The sequence below is a fragment of the Sceloporus occidentalis genome, unplaced genomic scaffold (assembly GCF_023333645.1).
Source record: "Sceloporus occidentalis isolate IW3139 unplaced genomic scaffold, rSceOcc1.0.p SCAF_451, whole genome shotgun sequence".
NCBI classification, from domain to species: domain Eukaryota; kingdom Metazoa; phylum Chordata; class Lepidosauria; order Squamata; family Phrynosomatidae; genus Sceloporus; species Sceloporus occidentalis.
Window position 1 is genome coordinate 106,950 of NW_028317431.1, and position 24,453 is coordinate 131,402.

Genomic DNA, 24,453 nt, shown 5'->3' on the forward strand with positions numbered 1-24,453 from the left:
CTTAAGGCCGGCTCTGTATATATCTCCACATTCTTCTTGTGCTAAGAAATATTTTTGCTTTCTCTACAGTTCATTCACGACCGGTGTTGAGGATCGTGCAGAACGCATGCATCTGTGTTATATGCGCAATGGCAACCGGACTGGGGGTCTATTTCTACGTACAGTAAGTTATACAAATTGTTGGCAATTCAAATGCTGCGGAGAGACATCCAACGCAACGCACTATATAAAAAATGAGCAAACAGCATGTATACTATACACGGGGAGAAACACCCCGATGCTGCTGGAATCCATTTCTTCCTTAACGGGTTTATTATTCTTATTTTAGGTTTCGCCACTGTAGACAACAAAAAAACATTTCTGAACGGTATGCAGGAGAAACTGGACTGAGACCACCGGATGAAGAGTCCCTCCGCTTCTTAACTTCCTTGGGTAACATATATTAACAATAATGAATAATAGAAAGAGTATACGTTTATTTTGACCGTATGATGTCATCAAACTTGGACTTTTAAAATTTATTGCTGGAACTTAACTCACCCGTCTTAAAAAGAAATGATTTCACAATATAAATAGAATATCAATTATTTGCTACTGTTAAAAAAAATGAAAAATAAGGTTGAAAGTCACATTATAGGAAACATTTCTTTGAAGCTTGGGAATCATAGGGTTTTTACGTTTTTTATGTACACGTTGTCGAGGGACTATCCATAACATATTAACCGATTTGCTTTCTTTTATTTTTTATTTTTTTTAGTAAGTCCATCAATTTCCAGTCTCCAAGAACAGGAGAGTGAAGAAAGAATTGAAAAGAAACCAAAAACATCCAGCAGTTTCTTTCAGGATTTGATGGCATCGTCAGGAAGAGACCGGACTGACAGAAGGAAAAAAAAGATTTATGTTGAAGAGGAGGGTGAAGAGGAGGACTATGAGAAAAAGGAGGAACGGGCGAGAATGAAGAGAAAGGAGTACTATAAGGAAAAGGAGGAATGGGAGAGAATAAAAACAAAGAAGGACTATAAAGAAAAGGAGGAATGGGAGGGAATGGAGACAAAAAAGGAGAGGAAGAAAAGGGAGAGGAAGGAGAAAAGGGAGGAAAAGAAGGAAAGGGAGAAATGGGAGAGAAAGGATAAAAAGGAGGAAAGGAAGGAAAAGGAGAAAAAGGAGATAAGGGAGAAAAAGGAGGAGAAGAAGGACAGGAAAGAAAAGGAGAAACGGGAGAGAAAGGATAAAAAGAAGGAAAGGAAGAAAAAGGAGAAAGGGGAGAAGGGAGAAAAAGGAGGAGAAGAAGGAAAAGGAGAGAAAGGAGAGAAAGGAGCGAATGGAGAAAAGGAAAAAAGAGCTTAAAGAGATCAAAAAGATGCAAAATCTAAGAAAGCCAAAGCCAACAACGCGAACAGCGGAAATTGAAGTCAAAGGCAAAAATGAAGAAAATGAAGAAACCTAAATTGAACATTGCCAAAAAACTGAAATCCAAGAAACTGAACATACCAAAACGGAAGAAAAAATGATTTCAGTTTAGAAAATTTAGGAAATGAAAGTCATGGAGGGCGAAGCAAACAGACTGTAAACCTGACTATGGTTTCCTAATCATCAAGGAAGCCAGAATCTCGTTTTAATGATGCCCGGCCCACATGCCAACTCTTCATTTCATTTCATTCACCCCCTTTCTCCCGTTGGATAATTCTCCATGAACTCTTCATTTCACTTCATTCACCCCCTTTCTCCAGTTGGATAATTCTCCATGAACTCTCGGACTGCTATCATTTGGAGAGTTTGCTATCCAAGCAGCGCTCCCTAAGCCGACCTCCTTCCATTCGCTCGATAACCTTGTATGTGGATCCGTATCACCTGCTTTCACACAATCTGAATAAATCACATCCACTGAAACTCTCTGTTTTGGGTTTTACTCACCACTTCATAGAAAGCAATTAAGTTCGTCCGGCATAAAACTGAGTTGAATAATAATAATATTGTTTCGGACAGAATGCTGCCCTCTATTGGTTATACATTGAGTAGCGTTGTTCCATATGCTTGAAATCCAAAGTTATTATGCTACTTAATGTATCTTACCAATAGAGGGCAGCATTCTGTCCGAACACATATTAGCCATATATGCTAGCGTGCTCATTTGCATTTATTCAAATAAAATATATTCCCATGATCCTTTCATGTAACGGTTTAATTAAAGAAAAACCCCAAAATAAATAGAAAAAAAGTTTGCAAGTTCGACAGAATTAATGTCTGCGAGTGCGGAGGAGGGGGGGGGAGGAGGCGCCCTCTTCTGGACAGAGGTTCTGGAGGGGCTCGCCTCAGTCGCACTGTCCTCCTCCTCCTCCTCCTTTTTGCTTCCTTTTTCTGGCTCCGGCTCCCTTTGGCGGCTTCTCCAGGGGGTTGTCTGCAGCGAAAACAAGAGGGGGGAAGGGTCGGGGTCTGCAGCAGCTCTAACCCCGTCCCCAGCTGCTGCAGACCCTACCCTTTTCCAGTGCCAACATTTTACACCTAAGATCATAAAAAGTACCTCACAAAATTTTTTCTTTTAAAAAACTGCGGTGGGAAGAAAACGCACGAAATCTCGGACAGTTCATCATACAGCCTTGCGACAAACGAGCAAAAGGCCCGCTAACTGCAGCATATGGCCGATCAGACTTTCCACCATAAAGAAGGAGCACAGTGCGGCATTTGAGCGGCAAAAGTCAATCCAAAAACAGAAGACTAGACATTTTGCAAAAAATGAAGTCTGCAACCTGATCTTTCCACATGCATAGAGCAAAAAACAAACAGCAAAAAAGCTATGATCACTGAACGTATAAAGGGCGTATTAGTCTCTTCCATGCTGAAAAGCGGCCCCTTAAGCACGTGGTGAGTACTTTTTCCAGATGTTTCACTATTGATATTTGAGGAAATTAATAATATAACTGCACATGTGAGGAACAGAGATCTCAATGTTAAACATTTAAGGACAGTTTTTTTTGTTTATTATTCTTATAAAGAACAATAGGGGATATGTTTGAAATCATATGTACAGGCTTATTTGCATACAATCTGGAGGGTGTGGCCTAACTCTGCTTCGTTAAAACATTACTACAACCCACCAAAGCATTCGCTGGAGCCTCATTGCTTCTTTCCAATTTCGGAAACTTTACCCCATCGCTATCACAAACCCCAAATAGTACACAGCATGATACAGGCAGGATATTTCACACTTCTGGATGCGACGCGTTCCTTAGCCAGGACAAAGCTTGTAACAGCAAAGAAGCCCGGCAAATGCAAGGCATCAAAAAATTGATTAAGACTCATGGTTGTTCTTCCCCACAGACATCTTTAGTAAAAGGTGAGAGATTTATTCAGCCTGAAGAAAAACCAGAGTATACCCAAACATACCGCAGGGCAACGGCCCGGCCACAGGCAGTGCTCCTCGAGGTTAAGGTGTGATCATTGGAACCTTTAACACATGCAAAACACAATTGCAAAGCAATTGGAACTATTTAATATTGGGCTGTTTTAACGTCTTATTAAACTAACAATAAGGCGGGGCGTTTCTCGGTGCATCATGGGTATTCAAATGAGGCGGCAGCTCAAACAAACCTTCCAGCAGTCTTAGTGACTGGGGCGCGAGGTTGCTTCTCTGAAACAATTTTGTTTGCTTTAAGAAAAGAAAATACGAAGATTGTAACTCCCCACCGCTTACCTACGGGGGTCTGCAACTTCCCCTTCTGCTGCAGCCACCAGACGTTCCTGGCACACATTCTTTGGGCTGTGTTACAAGGAATTTGTATCTCATTATCACTTTGTAGATTAACAAACCAGACAGGCACACAACCTGACCCCACTAGATGTGTGAAGACCTCCTGACACCTCATTTTATGACTCCAATCCACCTCTGATCCAATCCAATCCACCTACTGACTGATCCCAGAACCTTGCCTTTCTGATGTTATCTGCTTTCCATTCTTAACCATGTTATCTGACTGATTCTTAAAGAGAGGTCTTTCACATTGTTGTATAACATGCCTGATGAAGGGACCTGAGAGGTCTTGAAAGCTTGCAATCTATATTTACTCAGTTAGCCAATAAAGGTATCATTCAAACTTAAATTATTAATGTGAACAAACCTAAAGTCGCTCAGTTTCAGAGAGTAATAGGGCCCTCCTCACCTGTTGTCTCTGTAAGTCAGATTGTTATCTTACATCCTACTTGTTATGTCCTGTCTACCCATTGTACAGAGCTACGGAATTTGATGGCGCTATATAAAAGAATAAATAATATTAAGGGTCACCTATCAGCTGATGGCGGGACGCAGAGGATACAGCTTCACATTAAAACCTAGTTTAATTATTACTATTATTAATTATTGCTAATTATTCTCTGTACAGGCGCCGTTACCATTAGTTCAGAAATAGTCCATTTATCCGCCTCTGGCTGCCGCCATTTAATAACAGCCTTTCAGTGACTTCACAGGTTCGCCACGCGGCCTCCCATACTAATTAAAAGCAGCTCATTAAAGCTGGTGTTTGGGCAAAGTTTGTTACCGTGGATAATTGAGGCCACATAGACTTATTATTAATATATAGCGAGGATGTGCGCCGGCGTCTGGTGAATTACCCCCCAGCGGATTCTGCAAATCCAGCAGCTGCCGCGGTCGGTAGATATTTAACCTTTTTATGACCGCGGTATCGGCTCGGGGTAATTTTGGAGAAATAATCAGATCTCACAGGAAACACATTGTTTATATATTTAACCAGGGCTGTCCTCTTACCACCTACCTCTGGCTCACCTTTCCCGGCCTCACTCCTGCCGTCAGTCTGTACAGATGGCCATATATCATATACATACCATTAATTTTGCTTACACTTAGATACAGTCATGCAGATTTTGCCTCTTGTGTAATAAACTCCTGCCATCCTCTAGATTATTACACAGAATACCTATAACCCGATATACCTACAATAACGAGAATACCTACAAATCTCTGTGCACTCAATGGGCTTCCCCAATTTCCACTGCATCATAGGGGGTACGAATATGGCAAGGAGACGGATGGTCATTCTGGGTATGACGTCATGCCTTCCAGTCTCTGCAATTCTCCTGCTGTTTTCTTATCATTCCTTTTTGGTTCTTTCAGAGACTCCACCAGCTCATGATTGAATTCTTGGACAACATTCTGATTCATTCACACGACCTTCCCACCCATCAAGAGCACACAATGAAGGTGTTGGAATGTCTAAGGGGCAACAGACTCCGTTCTACAACCCCAGGCACTGGAGTTCAAATAGACTTGAATAGGATAAGTTCCAACTATTCTCCATTGTGAGATCAGCTGGCTGGTATAAAAGCCTGATCATTGCTATCACACAGCCTGAGCACAATGTAAGTTTAGTCTATTGCCCCAATTACCCAACACATCCCCCTATGATATAAACGGCAACTGAAAAGGGACCCCTGTAGCCCTTAGCAGAAGGGGTTACATGACCCTGCCTGCATTAATGAAGGTACTCCTGTCTCACCCCCCCTTTTTGTCAGTATGCATGGGTTAATGCCCTCTGGGTGACCCCGTGTACTGTAAGGAAATTAGGGGCAGGTCCACTCTATGGTGGGAATATTCCCACCAAGGATGTTCATGAGATGAAGGGTCCCTTTTAAGTGCCAGGTGAGAAAACCCATGAGGGGTTAATATCTGGATCTTGGTTAGATGTTAGAGTTAAAGTTGGTTTATGGTGACGACAGAAGGTGACACGGCTTAAACCCGACCCGCTGGGTTGAAGAATGACCAGCGGTATCTGGTGGGTGGTTGCGGTGGATAACCTTTGTTTACAAAGTTTATAGGAGCATTGGGGACCCTACAGCAGGGTTATCTGCTATTTGTCTGTTTTCTCAATAAACGGACATCAATTATGGTTACTCCAGCTAAGAAATAGAAGAAGGATGCGTCTTGGAAGTAATACTTTAATAATATCATTTATCAAACAAATAGGACCCATTTGATTAATGACATCCCTCCCAGCATATGAAAACGCATGGGCGGCGGGTTCTCTGTGGAAGGCTGAACAATTCATCTAAAGCGTCCTCCATGACCTGGTCTAGGACGTACATTTTGTCAGACCTTGGTAAGAAGCGACTGCAGAATGTCTGCCTATAACATCACCCTTTGGTTGAGCATCCAGGTACCATGACCAACAAAACTAAGCTGTGTCTCATGGAAAAAGAAAAAACTAAGGGTAAATCCAAATCAGACCGAGTTGTAGAACAGGCCAAAAAGTCGAGGGAAGTTTTGCAATGTCCAAAAACAAGCCAAAGTCTAATACCTGTAAGGACTTACCTCCACCTGTGCTCAACCTCCACCTGTGGGCTGTTACCTCCACCTGTGGGCTGGCTCCAGACCTTCCCGTGTAGCGAGTAAATGTTCTGCACCCACACCTGAAATTGCGTGTTCCAACAGTAACACTGTCGGGATGCTTGCTGGAAAGGTAGGGAGCCTAGAACAGGGTAGCACCAGATGGAAGGAATAAGCCAAATACAAAGTCCGAGTGATAAATCCGGGTCAGGGCAGGCAGCGAAGGAGCAATAACGAGGAACAAGCCGAAGTCGAATACCAGGAGGTCAAACACAAAAAGGCAGGATAAATGGGGAATCACACAGAGCAGAACACAAGGCACTAGAAGCTCAATAACTAAGCTCAGACTGGAGGGTGAGCTGGGTTTTTATATCCTACAGGCCAGGTTCCTCCCACTGACTCACAGGTGTTACCACCTACACCTGTGAGCATAAGTAAGGTTACTTTTGTCTGCCCTGCACTACCGTGCGGCGGAGAGCAGATGGCGCATGAGGACGGGATCGTGCGGGAGCGCGCCTTGCAGCAATTGCCTTGCAGCAATTGCCGTGCGCGGCCGCAACGGCGTGGCCGAGTTGTGGCCGAGTGATCCGCCGTGTGGCTGGCGGCACGGGAGACACGGTAGGAGGACGGTGACGCAGTCCGCTCCGCAACGGAGCACGGCGTCCAGCCGAAGACCCCGGTAAGGGGTATGATGAGGGGCTGGGGGCCTGACAGATCCTCCCCCTTAGACGCGACCTCTGGGCTCGACATGGTGCTGGGCGGCCAGGATGGGCCCGATGGAAAGCTCGTAGCTTGGCAGGAGCGTGGATGTTGGACAAAGGTTCCCAGGATCGTTCCTCTGGACCATAGCCTTTCCAAAGGATTAAGTATTCGAGGCGACCATAACGAATCCTCGTATTCTTCAGCATCAGCAACTGGGACAGGAGAAGGAGGGGCGTGAGTTGACGATTCCGAGCTTGGGTACCATTTCTTGAGGAGACACACATGAAATCTAGGGTGTACACGCCAAGACGGAGGAAGGTCAAGGCGAACTGCCACTGGGCCAATTAAGGAGGTGATGGAAAATGGTCCAACGTATTTGGGGTTCAGTTTTTTTCGCAGGACCGGGTAATTTGAGGTTGGATGTAGAGAGCCAAACTTTGTCCCCAACTTGATAACAAGGAGCGGGTCTGCGCCTGCGATCAGCATATCGCTTGTATTCCTTTTGGGCTCGGGAGAGATGTGATTTGAGGGTGTTCAGACCCTGGTGAATGAGGAGTATACGTTCAGCAACAGACGGAACGGTTTGAGAGGCAGGTAAGTCAGGATGCAACTTGAGCTCGTATCCACAGTTGGCTTTGAAGGGAGACATCCCAATGGATCGTTGATAGCGGCTGTTGTAGCAGAACTCAGCCAGAGGTAGCATCGGGAACCAGTCGTCTTGAACAGACGATATAACATAGGTCTCCAGTATTTGGTTTGTCCTCTCGGTTTGACCATTGGTATGCGGATGGTATGTGGTGGATAAACGACGGTCAATATGTAGTCCATTACAGAAGGCGTTCCAGAAGCGAAATGTGAACTGGACCCCCCTATCGGAGAGAATAGAACGTGGAATCCCATGAAGACGAAAAATAGCGTTAATGAAGAGCTCAGCGGTAGTGGAGGCAGTGGGTGTTCCTGATGTGGGTACAAAGTGGGCCATCTTGGTGAGCCGGTCAACTACCACCATGATGGTGTCGCAGTGGTGAAACAAGGGTAGGTCGACAATGAAGTCTACAGTCACATCGGACCAAGGTTGTTCAGGAATGGGTAAAGGTTGTAACAGTCCAGCAGGTTTCGTGGCATTCCCTTTTGAACGGGCACAGGTATCGCATGATTGTACGTATAGCCGTACGTCTCGCCCCATGTTTGGCCACCAATAGGTGCGTTGGGCCAATTTTAAGGTGCTTTTGACGCCTCCATGCCCAGCTAAGGGGTGGTCATGTACAGAATGAAGGACAACGGTTCTAGCTTTGGCGGGCACAAAAAGGAGTTTGTCCTTATATAAGAGTCCATGTTCGTAACGCAGAGGAGGAAGACCAGTGGTTTGTTCGGGATCCCGACTGTTTTCACGGATTTGGTTGAGGATGGAGCCTTGCGTGGCTAAAAAATGACCAGGCTGAAGAATGGTGTGGGTAGGTGAGGGACCCTCTTCGACGGGATCATGCAGTCGGGAGAGAGCATCAGCCTTTTTATTTTGAGCCCCCGGGCGATAGGTGATGTGGAGTTGAAAACGAGTGAAGTAGAGGGCCCACCGCGCTTGTCTAGGACACAAGCGGCGTGCCGACCGTAGATACTCCAGGTTGCGGTGATCGGTAAACACCGTGATAGGATGATCGGCCCCTTCCAGAAGATGTCGCCATTCCTGTAAAGCAAGTAAAATGGCTAGCAGCTCCCGATCTCCGACACCGTAGTTCCGTTCAGCAGGACTGAGACGTCTGGAGAAAAAAGAAACTGGGTGGAGGAGGCTCTTCTCTCTGTGACGCTGTGAAAGCACGGCACCCACCACTGTTTCCGAGGCATCAACCTCCAGGAAGTAGGCTTTGCGGGGATCTGGAAGGACGAGGATGGGTGCTTCAGTGAACCTCCTTTTCAACTCATCGAAGGCCTGTTGGGCTTGTGGGGTCCATGCGAAGCGAGCATCCTTCTTGGTTAGGCATGTGACACGTTGCATGATTCGGGAAAAGCCTTTGATGAAGCGCCGGTAGAAGTTGGCGAACCCTAGGAACCGTTGGACTGCCTTCACTGAAGTTGGTACAGGCCATTGTAGTATGGTTGAGATTTTCCTGGGGTCCATCTCTATCCTCCCCGGTGTGATGATGTAGCCCAGAAATTCCACTTTTGTAGTTTCGAATACACAATTCTCCAACTTTGCATATAGTCGATGTTGTTGGAGACGTGTTAGCACTTGAATCAAGTGTTGTCTGTGTTCCGCCAAGTTGGGTGACTAGATCAGTATATCGTCTAAGTAGATGACCACGAACCTGTCGAGCATGTCCCTGAACACATCATTCAAAAAATGTTGAAAAGTAGCGGGTGCATTGCATAACCCGAATGGCATTACCCGATACTCAAAGTGGCCATATTGAGTCCGGAACGCTGTCTTCCATTCATCCCCTTTGCGGATACGTACAAGATTGTACGCCCCCAGTAGATCAAGTTTGGATAAGATACGAGCCTCACGTAGCCGATCCATCAATTCAGGGATTAGAGGAAGAGGATAGTTATTCTTTATCGTTATCTTGTTGATTTCCCTATAGTCCACGCAGGGTCTTAGACCTCCATCCTTCTTTCCAACAAAGAATATCCCGGCGCCGGCTGGGGATGTTGAAGACCTGATAAAGCCCTTCTTTAAATTGTCATCCAGATAGTCCTTGAGCACCACCAGTTCAGGTTCTGATAGCGGAAAAATGCGACCGAACGGTATGGCCGCTCGGGGTTGCAAGTCTATAGGGCAGTCATAGGGTCGATGTGGGGGTAAGTGCTCAGCCTCCTTTTTATCGAACACCTTGCGGAAAACCATGTAGGGAGCGGGGAGTTGAAGACTTGAGCTTTCTCCCGGGGTGACTCCATTGGTGGGAGTCAAAATGGAGTTAGATAGACACTGATGGCGACAATAGCGAGATGTAAACGAGATAGTACCGGTGGCCCATCGTATGAGAGGATCATGGAGGCGGAGCCACTGTAAACCCAGGATCAGAGGAAACAAAGGTGATTTGACTAAGTTAAACTTTATTGTTTCACAGTGTTTGACACCAGATATCAACGATATATAGACACAGTCTCTTTGATGACAGGTCCCGATTGAATGTTGCTCCCGTCCACGAGTTGAATCGTCAGTGGATGGTGCTTGACTTGCGTGGGTATGCAGAGGGAGTCTGCCAAAGACAGGTCAATAAAGCATTCGCTGGCACCCGAGTCGATAATAGCGGTTAAAGCAATCTTCTTATCTCCCCACTGAGATAGGTGAGGAGCGTTATTTCCGAGGAGCGTTATTTCCCAAAAGCGTTGACGCCAAGTAAGTAGGCGGCTTACCTTGGGAGGCTAGTTCGGGGCAGTTGCGCACGATATGGCCCGCACCACAGTAGAGACACAAATTGGCTTGGCGTCTTCTATTCTTCTCAGCGGCGGAGAGAGGTCCTTGAGTCATCCCGATTTGCATGGGTTCCTCGGCTGGAAGTTGTGGTGGGTTGTCAGGAGTGCGAGTAGGCACTGGGGAGCACAAGAAAGGTGTGGAAGGAGCGGCACGTTCCAGTCGTCGTTCCCGAAGACGTCGGCCCATTTGGGTGACGAGGAAGATAACTTCTTCCAGGGTGCCGGGAACCCCTACCCGAGCTAGCTCATCCTTGAGTGTGTCAGACAGGCCTAGGTGGAATTGATGCAATAAAGCAGGTTCATTCCATGCAGTTTCAACTGCAACCCGCCGGAATTCTGCAGTATAGTCCTCAACGGGTCGACGTCCTTGCTTCAGGGCACGCAAAGTGGTTTCTGCTGAAGCCATTCTATGGGGATCGTCGTGCAAGTGCAGTTACATTTAGCTTGGACACACAAGAGCTGGGGCGAATCTCCTAAGTGACATCTCTAAGTGAGGAGTTACAAGCAAAGAAGGAGTTAAAAAGCAAGAAGGAGGGTAAAGTATAAATCCTTGTGATTCCATATATTTATATATATATATTGCACCTTACTGTCTGTTTTTGCCAGTTATTTGAGCTATCCCCATTGCCAAGTTGTCCTCCATGTTTGACAATGCGGTCAGGTGTACATCTTGCTCAATGTATGCAATCCTTGATCAGCGCTTCGAGGGTGCATATTGCTGTGCGAGATGTGTGCGGGTTGCTCATTTGGAAGCACAAATCCTGAGTCTAGAGGAGCAACTGGCAACACTGAGATCTATTGACAACTTGGAGAGGAGTCTGCTGCTCACTGAGCAAGCTCTCTCGGGGGTAGAGGTGGGGGAGGATAGCGGGATGGAGGTACAGGACAGTCGGGCAGCTAGCTGGGTTACAGTTAGAAGGCGGGGTAGGGGGAAAAGCGCCAGGGAGGCTAGTCCTGATCTAGCACACCCCAACAAGTTTGCCCGGTTGGCAGATGAGGGGGATGTTAGTTCAGAGTTAGCAGTACTGCAGCAAGTCACTGCCTCTGACCACCAGAGGGGTGTCTGCTCCAGTAAGGAGGGAAGGAGGAGCGCAGGGCAGGCCAGACAGGTGCTGGTAGTGGGGGACTCAATTATTAGGAGGACAGACAGGGCGATCGGTCACAAAGACCGGGATCGCCGAACAGTGTGTTGTCTGCCTGGCGCTCAAGTTCGGCACATCGCGGATCGGGTTGACAGATTACTGGGAGGGGCTGGAGAAGACCCAGCAGTCATGGTGCACATTGGCACCAATGACAAAGTGAGAGGTAGGCGGAGTGTCCTTAAAAATGATTTCAGGGACTTAGGTAGCAAGCTTAAGGCAAGGACCTCCAAGGTAGTATTTTCTGAAATATTACCTGTACCACGTGCCACACCAGAGAGGCAGCGGGAGATAAGGGAGCTAAACAAGTGGCTCAGAAGCTGGTGTAGGGAGGAGGGGTTTGGGTTCATGGAGAACTGGGCCGACTTCTCTGTCGGATACAGGCTCTACGGTAGGGACGGGCTGCACCTCAATGGGGAGGGTGCAGCTGTGCTCGGGGAGAAGATGGCCAGAAGGGTGGAGGAGTGTTTAAACTAGGTAAAGGGGGGGAGGGGAAACTAAAATATAGAAGGGGAAGATAGTGTAGATAGAAAGCTGGGGCTTATAAATGTACCTGGGGGTGGAGCGGAGGGAGGGGTTAGAATAGTCAATAGGGATAGGCTTCATAGGGAAAAAAACCATACACCTCTAAATTGTATGCTTACTAATGCCAGAAGTCTGACCAATAAAACTGACGAACTGGAGTTAATAATGTCTGAAGAAAACTATGACATAGTGGGTATAACAGAGACATGGTTGGATGATAGCTATGACTGGGCGGTTAACATACAGGGTTATAGTCTATTCAGGAAGGATCGAAAAAAATGAAAAGGGGGAGGAGTTTGCCTTTATGTAAAGTCCAGCCTAAAGGCCACACTGCGGGAGAATATATGTGAGGGAAATGATAATGTGGAGTCATTATGGGTAGAAATATATGGAAAGAAAAATAATAAAATACTGATCGGGGTTTGCTATAAGCCACCAAATATAATGGAAGCAGCAGAAGATCAATTATTAAAGCAAATAAACAAGGCAGCAAATAACAATGAGGTGGTTATTATGGGGGACTTTAACTATCCCGACATAAACTGGGAAACAGAGACCTGTGAATCTCATAAAGGAAACTGGTTTCTGACTATAAGTAAGGATAATTATCTGTCCCAAATGGTACAGGACCCGACCAGAGGGGGCGCCCTACTGGACTTAATATTAACCAACAGACCTGACAGAGTAACTAATGTGCAGGTCAGGGGGCATCTAGGAAATAGTGATCACAATATGATACATTATAACTTGTCCTTCAATAAGGGAACTCTTAGAGGAGCCACAAGAACTATGAACTTTAGGAAGGCAAAGTTTGATCAACTAAGAGAAGCCCTTAACACTGTAAATTGGGAAAATGTCCTCAAAAACAAGAGTACAGACACTCAATGGGAGATTTTTAAGCATATCTTAAATTCTCACTGTGAAAGGTACATACCGTATGGGAATAAAAGAGTCAGGAACAAGAGAAAACCAATGTGGATAAATAAAAATGTAAAGGGGGCAATAAATGGCAAAAAAAGGCATTTAAGCTACTAAAACAGGAAGGCAGTGAGGAAGCACTAAAAAGCTATTGGGAAAAAAATAAAATATGTAAAAATCAGATAAAAGCAGCAAAAGTGGAGACAGAAAGACTCATTGCCAAAGAGAGTAGGACAAACCCCAAAATGTTCTTTAACTATATAAATAGTAAAAAGGTTAAAAATGAAAGCGTTGGCCCCTTAAAAAGTAATGAGGGAGAAGTTATAGACGGGGATCAGGAAAAAGCTAATCTATTAAATATATTCTTCTCTGCTGTATTCACAGAGGAAAATGAAATGCCAGGTAATATACAGCAGGATGAGATAAACGCCCCAGTACATGTCGCCTGTCTAACCCAGGAAGAAGTGCAGTGCCGCCTAAAAAAAATCAAAATAGACAAATCACCAGGTCCAGATGGCATTCACCCCCGCGTTCTAAGGGAGTTAAGTAATGTAATAGACAGACCCCTATTTCTAATATTCAAGGACTCTATAGTGACAGGGTCTGTTTCCCAGGACTGGCGCATAGCAAATGTTGTGCCAATATTCAAAAAGGGGAAAAAAAGTGACCCGGGGAATTATAGGCCTGTTAGTTTAACTTCTGTTGTGTGTAAACTGTTTGAGGGTTTCCTAAGAGATGCTATTTTGGAGAATCTCAATGAAAATAAGTGTATGACTCCATATCAGCATTGGGTTTACAAGGGATCGTTCCTGTCAAACTAACCTGATCAGCTTTTATGTGGAGGTGAGCTCAAGGCTGGATAGGGGTGAATCGCTGGATGTCGTATATCTTGATTTTTCCAAAGCATTTGATACGGTGCCACATAAAAGGCTGGTACATAAAATGAGAATGCTTGGGCTGGGGGAGAATGTGTGTATGTGGGTAAGTAACTGGCTCAGTGATAGGAAACAGAGGGTGGTTATTAATGGTACATACTCTGAGTGGGTTACTGTTGCTAGTGGGGTACCACAGGGGTCAGTTTTGGGTCCTATTCTTTTTAATATATTTATTAATGACCTTGTAGAGGGATTGTATAGTAAAGTATCAATCTTTGCAGACGATACTAAGCTCTGTAACGTGCACGATTACAAATGGATCTGCATAGGTTGGAGGCTTGGGCTGGGATGTGGCAGATGAGGTTCAACACAGATAAATGTAAGGTTATCCAGGCTGGGAATATGTATTAAATGGGAAAACACTGGGGACGACTGACATGGAAAAGGACTTAGGAGTTTTAGTTAACAGTAAATTTACCTGTAGCGACCAGTGTCAGGCAGCTGCTGCTAAGGCAAATAAAATCATGGGGTGCATCAAAAGGGGCATAGATGCCCACGACAAGGAAATAATTCTACCACTGTCACTAGTCAGACCACACATGGAATACTGTGTACAGTACTGGGCACCAGTGTACAAGAAAGATATAGTGGAGCTGGAGAGGGTTCAAAGACGGGCAACCAGAGTAATAAGGGGAATGGGAGGACTACAGTACCCAGAAAGATTATCAGAATTAGGGTTATTTAGTTTGGAAAAAAGACGGCTTAGGGGGGATTTAATAACTATGTATAAATATATAAGGGGACAGTACAGAGATCACTCCCAGGACCTATTTATACCCAGGACTGTATCTATAACAAGGGGACATCCTCTACGGTTGGAGGAAAGAAGGTTTCTACACCAGCACAGACAGGGGTTCTTTACAGTAAGAGCGGTGAGATTATGGAACTCTCTGCCAGAGGAAGTGGTAATGGTAAACTCAATAAAAGAGTTCAAAAGGAGCCTGGACATGTTTCTTGAAAGCAATAATATTACAAGTTCTGGATATTAGATTAATAGGGACAGAACGTTGATCCAGGGATTTATTCTGATTGCCATATTTGGAGTTGGGAAGGAATTTTCCCCCTGGTATGGGGCAATTGGCATCTGCTTCATAAGGGTTTTTTTGCCTTCCTCTGGATCAACACAGTAGGGACACAATATGTATATAGGTTGAACTTGATGCACTTTGGTCTTTTTTCAACCTTATGAACTATGTTACTATGTTACTATGTTACAAAGCGTCCATAGCCCGACGAAAGGCTTGCCATGTGACTAGAGCCGGGTGGTTTACATGTAGGAAGGTGGTGTGCCCATGTCATAGGGCCGCCTGTCAACAAGGAGATAGCCGTACGGACTTGTACGAAATCAGTGGCGTTCGTTCTTGGTTTCAGCGCGAAGAGGAGTTCACAGGCCGTGATAAAAGATTGATACCGTGTACGGTCTCCATCAAATCGTTCGGGTAGCTTGACCTGTGGCTCTGGTGCAGCGCCCGCCCCCTCGTCATGGAGACCCTGATAAGGAATCGGGGGAGGCGGTGGAACCCCCATAGGAGGGCCCGCTTGCAGTGCTTGGACTTGAGTCTGAAGCTGGTGTTGCTGATCCTGTACACCCTGAACAGTCTGTGTCAGCGTAACAAGTTGCTGGGTCAAAGCTTGAATGGCTTCGGCCACTCCTGCAGGCTCCATGGCTTAGTTATTCTGTCGGGATGCTTGCTGGAAAGGTAGGGAGCGTAGAGCAGGGTAGCACCAGATGGGAGGAATAAGCCAAATACAAAGTCTGAGTGATAAATCCGGGTCAGGGCAGGCAGCGAAGGAGCAATAACGAGAAACAAGCCGAAGTCGAATACCAGGAGGTCAAACACAAAAAGGCAGGATAAATGGGGAATCACACAGAGCAGAACACAAGGCACTAGAAGCTCAATAACTAAGCTCAGACTGGAGGGTGAGCTGGGTTTTTATATCCTACAGGCCAGGTTCCTCCCACTGACTCACAGGTGTTACCACCTACACCTGTGAGCATAAGTAAGGTTACTTTTGTCTGTCCTGCACTACCGTGCGGCGGACAGCAGATGGCGCATGAGGACGGGATCGTGCGGGAGCGGCCTTGCAGCAATTGCCGTGCGCGGCCGCAACTGCGTGGGGGCCGAGTGATACCCCGGTAAGGGGTATGATGAGGGGCTGGGGGCCTGACAAACACGCTCTTATAACCTTGGATGACCTCTGCCTCAATCTATTCCTATTTAAGCTTGGGACTTCCACTTCTGGGTTACCCTTGGTTGGTGTATTCTGAAGATTTGCTCGTGCGTAGATTTTGTGGCTTCTCCATTTTTGACCTGGCTTGCTGACTTTGCTCCTGTTTTACACTGCCAGTCTCTTGATTCATTGCAGAGTCACGGGATCCCCCAGTGGGTGCAGTAAACATGGAGACTGGTCAGTGCAGCCCATCTGGCCAAGAAGGTCCTACACAGGCTTTGATTGCTTTAAATAGATCCCAATGCAGCAGAACTCAGTGATCATTAGGCTGGGCTGGAACCAAGTCCAAGTTCCTACAGCTTTTCAGTCCTGGTCGCTTATTGAGTCGTCTGCCTCAGTTCCTCAATATAACAAACATCAAACAAATCAAAGCAGCTCCTTCACTGTACCTCACCTGACTCACTCGTCGTGAGGGTGATCTGACCAGCCAAGGCCCAAGGAGGGCCACACTGCCACTAGTTTTTTTTCTAAGTACCAACTAACTGGTCAAAGATTAGTTACTGTTTTGAATCTTTCATTAAAGATATACCGCTTTATAAATTGCATGACGTTATGGTTCATTTATTATATATTTATGTAATGCTAATTCATTACAGTGACAAAAGCATGCTGAAATATAACTAATAGACAACAAGAAATGGTATATTACATTTGTCAGAATTTGGTTTAACAAAAAATAAATAAATAGAAATTGGCAGCTCAGTCTAAAATGTCCGGGCCTATTTTTTGTCCCAGTCTGGGCCTGCTAGAAGCAAAACGTTTTGGAGATAAGGAGAACTTCCCTTCATCGTGGTTAGCGCCATAGCACCTCATGCTGTAGGGTACTTTCTGAACAGACCTGTGGGGTCCAGTCCTTAGGAAAATATATTTGTTGTGTGACATTTAGAATGTTTCATGCAGCAATAAGTGCGTTGTTATGTTAGGAAGGCATTTAACTCTGTAGGACTTACAGGTAAACGTTTGAGTAAAGAAACTATTAAATGCGTCTGGTGTTGCAGGTCAAGGGAATTGTTTTCCGTTTGGCGTATTGGGGTTGGAACTCAGTTTTGAATAATTTCACCGGGGCCAACCCTTCCCACTGAGTGATCGCATGGTTTGATTGGGTAAATGTATTTCACATTAAACTACACATCTTGCAGGGCTAGCTTCAGAGCTCTCCGGAGATAAGCCCTCAAAATGAGAGTGAAGTTAGTGATATGTATGAAGGTATGCACAGACATTATGATAGGAGGTGAAGGTTTCAGCCACAAAAAATATGAGATAAAACGTGACGTGAACGTTTCCTGTCACCAAAGACTTATGTTTTAGGAAATAAACCAGCACTAGTCCTTACTCATCCGTACTGTAACAAGGTGCGGGGTGTTGTCGTGGAAGGGGTATACATTCCCCCTCGATTTTGCAGGGTTTTATACGACATATAGGGCAGGCTGGTTCTCCACCCCGCAGTTTACATGCACCTGGACTGACACGGGTTCCAGGCCGGGAGTTTAAGCTGACTCCAATGCACTGGTCAGCTGCCAGTAATTAGCAGTAGTGATGGGAAGTTCGGATCATTAAAGTGAATCGGATCATTTCGATTCGTTCACTGAAATGATCCGATTCATGATCCGAATCTTCGGATCACTCAGTGTGCCTGCACGGAGTTACTGTTTTCCAGTAACTCCGTGCAGGCACACTAACGATTGGCCCCGCCCCTTTCATTATGAATGCTCCCCCCTGCCTCCAGTGATGTCAATGAAGGCAGAGAGTCGTTCAAAGATTCGGATCTTACAGGGATCCGAATCTTACAGTGATCCGGATCACTGTAAGATCCGGATCACTGTAAGATCCGGATCACTGTAAGATCCGGATCATTGTAAGATCCGGATCTTTGAACGACTCTCTGCCTTCATTGGCATTCTAATCATTCAGAGAATATCACCTTACTGTTATAAATAATACATTAATAATCACTGCCCCCAGGATTTACATTCCCCTTTACCTGCAACTGCACCTTAAGCTAACTTTATTAAATTAATTAAATTAACCCTCACCATTAAATTAACCCTAAACACCCCATCAACCTGACTGCCCCTAAAATTAACCCTTAACACCCCATCAACCATGACTGCTCCTAAAATTAACCCTTAACACCCCATTAACCATAACTGCCCCCAAATTAACCCTAAATACCCCATTAAGCATAACTGCCCCTAAATTAACCCTAAACACCCCGTTAAGCATAACTGCCCCCAAATTAACCCTAAACACCCCATTAAGCATAACTGCCCCCAAATTAACCCTAAACACCCCATTAAGCATAACTGCCCCTAAATTATCCCTAAACACCCCATTAAGCATAACTGCCCCTAAATTAACACTAAAGACCCCATCAACCATACCAATTTATTAGGTAATTTATCTGGAGTACATGCAATTAATTTAGGGGCAGTTATGGTTAATGGAGTATTTAGGGTTAATTTCAGGGGCCGTTATGGTTAATGGGGTCTTTAGGGTTAATTTCAGGGGCCGTTATGGTTAATGGGATCTTTACGGTTAATTTCAGGGGCAGTTATGGTTGATGGGGTATAAGGGTTAATTTTATGCTGATGACTGAGGGTTAATTTAATTAATTTAATAAAGTTAACTGTATGAGTAACTGGGGCTTGGCACTGAATGGGTTAAGGGATTTGAGGCTAAGTCCAGTAACATTTGTTCACACCTTTCCTTTTGGAGCCAGAACCCAAAATAAAACTTGATTACCCCATGCTGTGTATTGTCACCTTGGACAGGAAGGGATTCCTGTGGAAGGGTGAAAGGCCAGACATCCTGGCAACATCTCCCTGGGGTGTGGAGACAGGGTATCAATAGACACAGGGTAAAATTATTAAATGTATAATGTCCAAAATATGATGGGCCCCATCGTACATTGCATCCTTATGCCTGCGACGTGCTGGTTTCAGGGAGACCAAACACGCCATGCAGGCATGACCATAACAAGTGTTATGCGAACGTGTCCTTGTGCCAACTGATACAGGTGTGGAGTTTGGTATGAAAATGATCACTAGGACCAGAGAATTATGATGATCCTGGTGTCATAATTATGCCAAGCTCAGCCAGCGTCATATTACGTATTTTGTGATCCCAGACCAAAGATGAGAAGATATAACCCCGCCTTCAGAAGGTCATAGTTCTGAACCCCCTACTCCCATCCCCTTGCTCAGGTAACAGGAAAAGGGCGGTCTTGGGGGGGGGGATAAAAAGGTGGGCAATTGGAAATGGGAGAGAGCCTGTTTTTACCATCACAGAGACAACATCAAGGCTCCAAGGAAGTATGGTATGATACTCTGTTTTATCCCTTTTATTTTACACTGTTTTGTACTATCTAAGTCTATGTCTCTTTTTATATGCATTTTTATGTAACAGCACTGTGACCCATTTTATACTCAGATTAAACATTTTTAATCAGTTCTGTCTTTGTCCTCTAATCGAATTCAGCCTGGAGATAGCCTTTTGTATACATATAAATACGTCACGTTACTAAGCGGTTAACTATATAGATATCAGTTTGGGGATTGTGTAGTTATCGCGGTCTGATTGTTTTTGGGTAACCTAAGACGCCCGGTTTTAAAGTTCTTGGTGGTGGCAGCGTTTTGGGGTGACTGGTTGGGGTTGGTGGTGGTTGCTTGGTGCCCTGCGGGGAAAGTGACCAAACGCGTCTGGTTGGCGTTTAACCCTTGGTACACCCATACTCCCACGTCGCGGCTCGGCCGATAGCCCTGCCCGTGACACTGATGACTGAGGGTTAATTTAATTAATTTAATAAAGTTAACTGTAGGTGCAGTTATAGGTAAAGGGGGGCCAAGTCAGGGGAATCTAAATCCTGGGGGCAGTGTGAACATTATTAATGTATTTATTTATAAAAGTATGGTATCAGTAATATTCTCTGAATGATTCGAATCTCTGTAAGATTCGGATCCTTGTAAGATCCGGATCCCTGTAAGATTCGAATCATTCGACTCTTCGGATCATTCGACTCTTCGGATCATTCGACTCTTCGGATCATTCGACTCTTCGGATCATTCGACTCTTTGAACGACTCTCTGACTCTATGAGTCATCGTTCCTGTGTGAATTAATGAGCTGTAACCTGACCCCAGAGTCTGTGTCTGAGTGCTCTGCAGATGACTCACAGCTCTAGGATCAGGTTACAGCTGCATGATTCACAGACTGAACCGCTACAAATGAATCGTTCAGTCTAGTGAACCGATTCATCCGGATCACTAAAAAGAACCGGATCAAATGAACGATTCGTTCATGATCCGGACATCACTAATTAGCTGCACTGACTGCAATATAACCTGACCTGTTGGACAGAGGAAAAAAAGAAGAGAGTTTGTTTGGAAGCAGCAGAGCTTGCTATGCACAAAAGAGACCATCAAAGAGGTTGGTGGGATTATGTTTTGTTTTAGTTTAGACCCTTAGTAGTGAGGGAGTTATATGTTAGTAAGCGCTCAGACGAGCTAGGCTTTTGTTTGTAGCGAATTTGTGTTCTATGTAATCCTGTAAATATCTTCATACGTGGACTACAAATAAATCGTGGGTGATTACCTAACTGAGATGTGGCGTTAATACCCTAGAGGACCGTGCTGTTTGGTACCCTGTGTGGGTGCAGGATCACAGTACCTATTACACTTAAACCCAAACCAGGGTCACTGCCGTCTTTCCTGGGGACGTGTTGCCAATATAGACTTTTTGAGAATATTTTTCACCACCTGGTTGCGCAGGCTGTATATAAAAGGATTTAACATGGGAATTATTATTGCAAAAACCATGCTTACAAGACGATCATAGGTGGGCGAGTAGATTGATGGGGGACGGAAATAAATGAAGATAACCGTTCCATAGAACAGACAGATAACAGTGAGGTGGGACGAGCACGAGGAGAAGGCTTTACTTCTGCCGGTGGAAGTCTTCAGTTTGAATATAGCTCGAGCAATGAGGACGTAGGACACCAGGATGAGGAGAAAAGGGACCATGATGGCGAGAGATGCCTCGGTAAAAATTAACAGCTCGTTAAAAGTGGTGCTGGAGCAGGAGAGTTTAATTAGAACCGTTGCATCACAGAAGAAGTGGGGGATCAGTCGCTTCTCACAGTAGGTCAGGAGAGAGATGGTGTATGTGTGTAAGAATGAGTGAAGGGAGGCAAATGTCCAGCAGCCCCAAACCATCATGATCAGTAGCTTCTTGATCATAATTGATCTGTATTGCAATGGCTTACAAATGGCCAAATATCGGTCAAAAGCCATGACTGCCAACAGAAAATTCTCAGTGTTTCCAAGAGACAGAAAAAAATACATCTGGACAAAGCAGCCGGTAAAAGAGATGGTTGTCACCCCATGAAGGACACCGCCCAGCAGTCTTGGTACTGTGACTGTAGAGAAAGATATGTCAACAAGGGACAGATTCCCCAGGAAGAAGTACATGGGAGTGTGAAGCTGGGGGGACAGCTTAATAGCACTTAGTAGGGTGGCGTTTCCCGTCCACGTCAGGGTGTAAATGACCAGAAAGACACAGAACAGAGCGGCATGGTTATAATGAAGGTCCGAGAACCCAAGAAAAATAAAATTTGATGTCAGATTGAGACTCTCCATCAGAAAATGTCTAAAAATCAGAAAGATGGTTAACATTTCACATTGGATTTGTCATTTATGTTAACGAAACATTTTGTGGTAAATCACTTAGAAGGGAGAACCTCTTTGTGTCATAGGATGCCCCTAACAATAATATTGGTAGATGGTGTTAAGGATGAGTTATTTCAGATGCAGCAATTGTAATACCTATAATTTACCCAAAGTCCTCCTCAAATCCCAAAGACTAAACCTGGTTCTTTTTGGCACAGATAAAAGACACTTCCTGTCTGTACCATATGTCGGGACAAAACAAATAGCTCCTTCCAATTAAAAACCTACCCATTCCCTCCCCCCTCAAAGGAATGTAGGGGGTGATGTCCATCTAAGCATCCTTTGGGTACTACTGTTGTCCAAAGCAAAGACATGTGGGGGAAAAATAATAACTTACCTTTTTTAGGGCTCATCCTGCAATGATCCACAAAGCCATCGATCCTCGGTTTTGTCTGGAAGAAAGGGGCTATCCAAATCATAATATAATAGTAAAAATCTAATGTTTGCTTTAGACTAACTAACTAAAAAAAACTAAGTGGCTCCATCTGAGGGCAGCAGATTGAAAAATGGGCTCTGGTTACATTGTGAATGATTTATCTCTAGTTTACGGATTTGCAGGAAACTCACTTGCCCTCCCCTGAAAGTCACAAAATATAATGTTGCAGGGTCCCCAAGTTGTTTTGCGAGTGTTAACGTGCGAGGGCATGCAACTTTTTAGTGATTAGACCCGTTATATGCGGTAAATGAGCTTCTAAGGTGCCATTAGCTGCTGAACTTCTAAAGCTTTTCAGCAATATTAAATGTTTTTTTTTTAATAAACTCAAATACATGTCATGTTATGGTTGCTGTTTACAAAATGTTCCCATCCTTGAATATTGAAGAAAAGTTTTTGACTTGTTAGTTTAAAAATGAAAAACAAATGAAGGCAATATCTCACAGGTGGGAGCTATTGTAACAACTACTTTCTACAGCAAGGACTTAAACAAATGCAATTGCTTTAATATACAAGGTTTAAGAATACACACAACAATATAAAACATAATTTCACATACAAAACAAGCAGTACATCACCTCCAAGCCTCTGAATTGGTTTATATATGGCAAGGGTTTCTTTTCCTCTTCCTTATGATTAGGTTAGAATATAATAAAACCTAACATGTTTTACCCACAAAGAGAGGCTTCCTCAGAGGGTAAATAGCGAATAAAAGTCCTGCCAATGGAAAGAAATTGAAATAATTAAAAAAATGCATTTAACTTCCAGTACAAACACTGTTGCTGTATAACTGTGTAATACATTAAGCATCCTATAATATTATTATTATCCTTTATTTATATAGCGCCAACAGTTTACGCAGCGCTTAATACAATACATAAATTCAAGGGATATGACAAGACAAAAATTGACAGACTAAGACAAACCGATACATTTGGTGGAGAAAGCCCTGCTCGCAAGCTTACAATCTAGAGGGAAATGGGGTGACAAACATAAGGCATAGAGAAAGGGTGAGAGGTATTGTAGGGGGTATCAGTGACGGGTGAGAGGTATTGTGGGGGTTGTATCGATGACAAGGAAGTTCTAGCAGCTAAGATGGCGCGGCTTCTCTGAAGAAGTGGGTTTTTAGATGTTTCTTGAAAGTTGGGAGGGAGGGAGAATGCTGAAGGTTCCTTGGGAGTAGATTCCAGAGATATGGGGCAGCTCGAGTGAAATCTTGTAGACGGGAAAAGGAAGAGGTGATGAGTGAGGAGGAGAGCCTTAGCCCATGGGAGGAACGTAGGGATCGAGTAGGAGAGTATTTGCTAATGAGGTCAGAAATGTACGGAGGAGCAGTATTATGGATGGCCTTATATGTCAGTACCAGGATCTTAAATTTGGCGAGGGACTGAATGTGAGGGATGAAGGAGAGGTTTGAGTCAAGGATGACCCCAAGGCATCTATTGCAGCTATTGTTCATAAAGCACACATTATATCTTAAGTATCCTTGTTAAATACAACTTTACAAATACATAATTGGTTGGTCAAAGTGAAGTCATATGAAAAACCCAACAAAAAATGTGTGCTTAATACAGGGCTCGACAAATCCCAGGCGCCAGGTCGCCATGGCGACTCAGAATTTTGTCCTGGCGCCTAGGTGTTTGTCAGCCTGTGATCGCGGGGGCGCTGCTGCTGCTGTCTGCCCAGGAGTCTGGGCAGACAGCACAGCCACTCAGATCCCGAGCCTGAGAACACTCCCACGGAGTGATCCTGTAGGCTGAAACCACGATTGCATGAAAACCTGCAATCGCGTTTTCAGCTGCCACAGGCAGTTTCAGGAAAGGAGGTTGAGTGTGGGGACCTGACACAACACCCCCCTGCTGCCTGATCGCTCCATGAGAGCGAAAGTGCAGCGTTAACCCCTTCAATGCCGCGATCACGGCATTTTAGGGGTTAATTCCCGTTTTGTACGGGGCTCTGCTGCTGGTGGTCTGCCTGGAAGCCCAGGCAGGCCAGCAACAGCAAAAATGACCCCCCACAAGCCCTGTGATGACTCCTGTAGTCATGGAAGCCTACAGCAGTCATCAAAGAGACCCCCCCTGCAATGGCTGGTCTGTAGA

At 44.8% G+C, this 24,453-nt stretch overlaps 1 protein-coding gene and 1 non-coding gene across 2 annotated transcripts; both read right to left on the reverse strand.

The window, feature by feature from the left end:
* Positions 1–3,257: 3,257 nt before the first annotated feature.
* Positions 3,258–3,372, reverse strand: LOC149271896 (U5 spliceosomal RNA). The gene has a single exon (XR_016279642.1). It is a non-coding gene; the product is annotated as a U5 spliceosomal RNA (small nuclear RNA).
* Positions 3,373–20,889: 17,517 nt separating this feature from the next.
* Positions 20,890–21,831, reverse strand: LOC149271897 (olfactory receptor 1f45-like). The gene has a single exon (XM_089507019.1). It carries the CDS (start codon positions 21,829–21,831, stop codon positions 20,890–20,892), a length of 942 nt encoding a protein of 313 aa, XP_089363145.1.
* Positions 21,832–24,453: the final 2,622 nt, after the last annotated feature.

What these genes read in the sequence shown, in the direction of transcription:
- LOC149271897 (XM_089507019.1), bottom strand. Translation starts at nt 21,831, where the DNA reads ATGGAGAGTCTCAATCTGACATCAAATTTTATTTTTCTTGGGTTCTCG.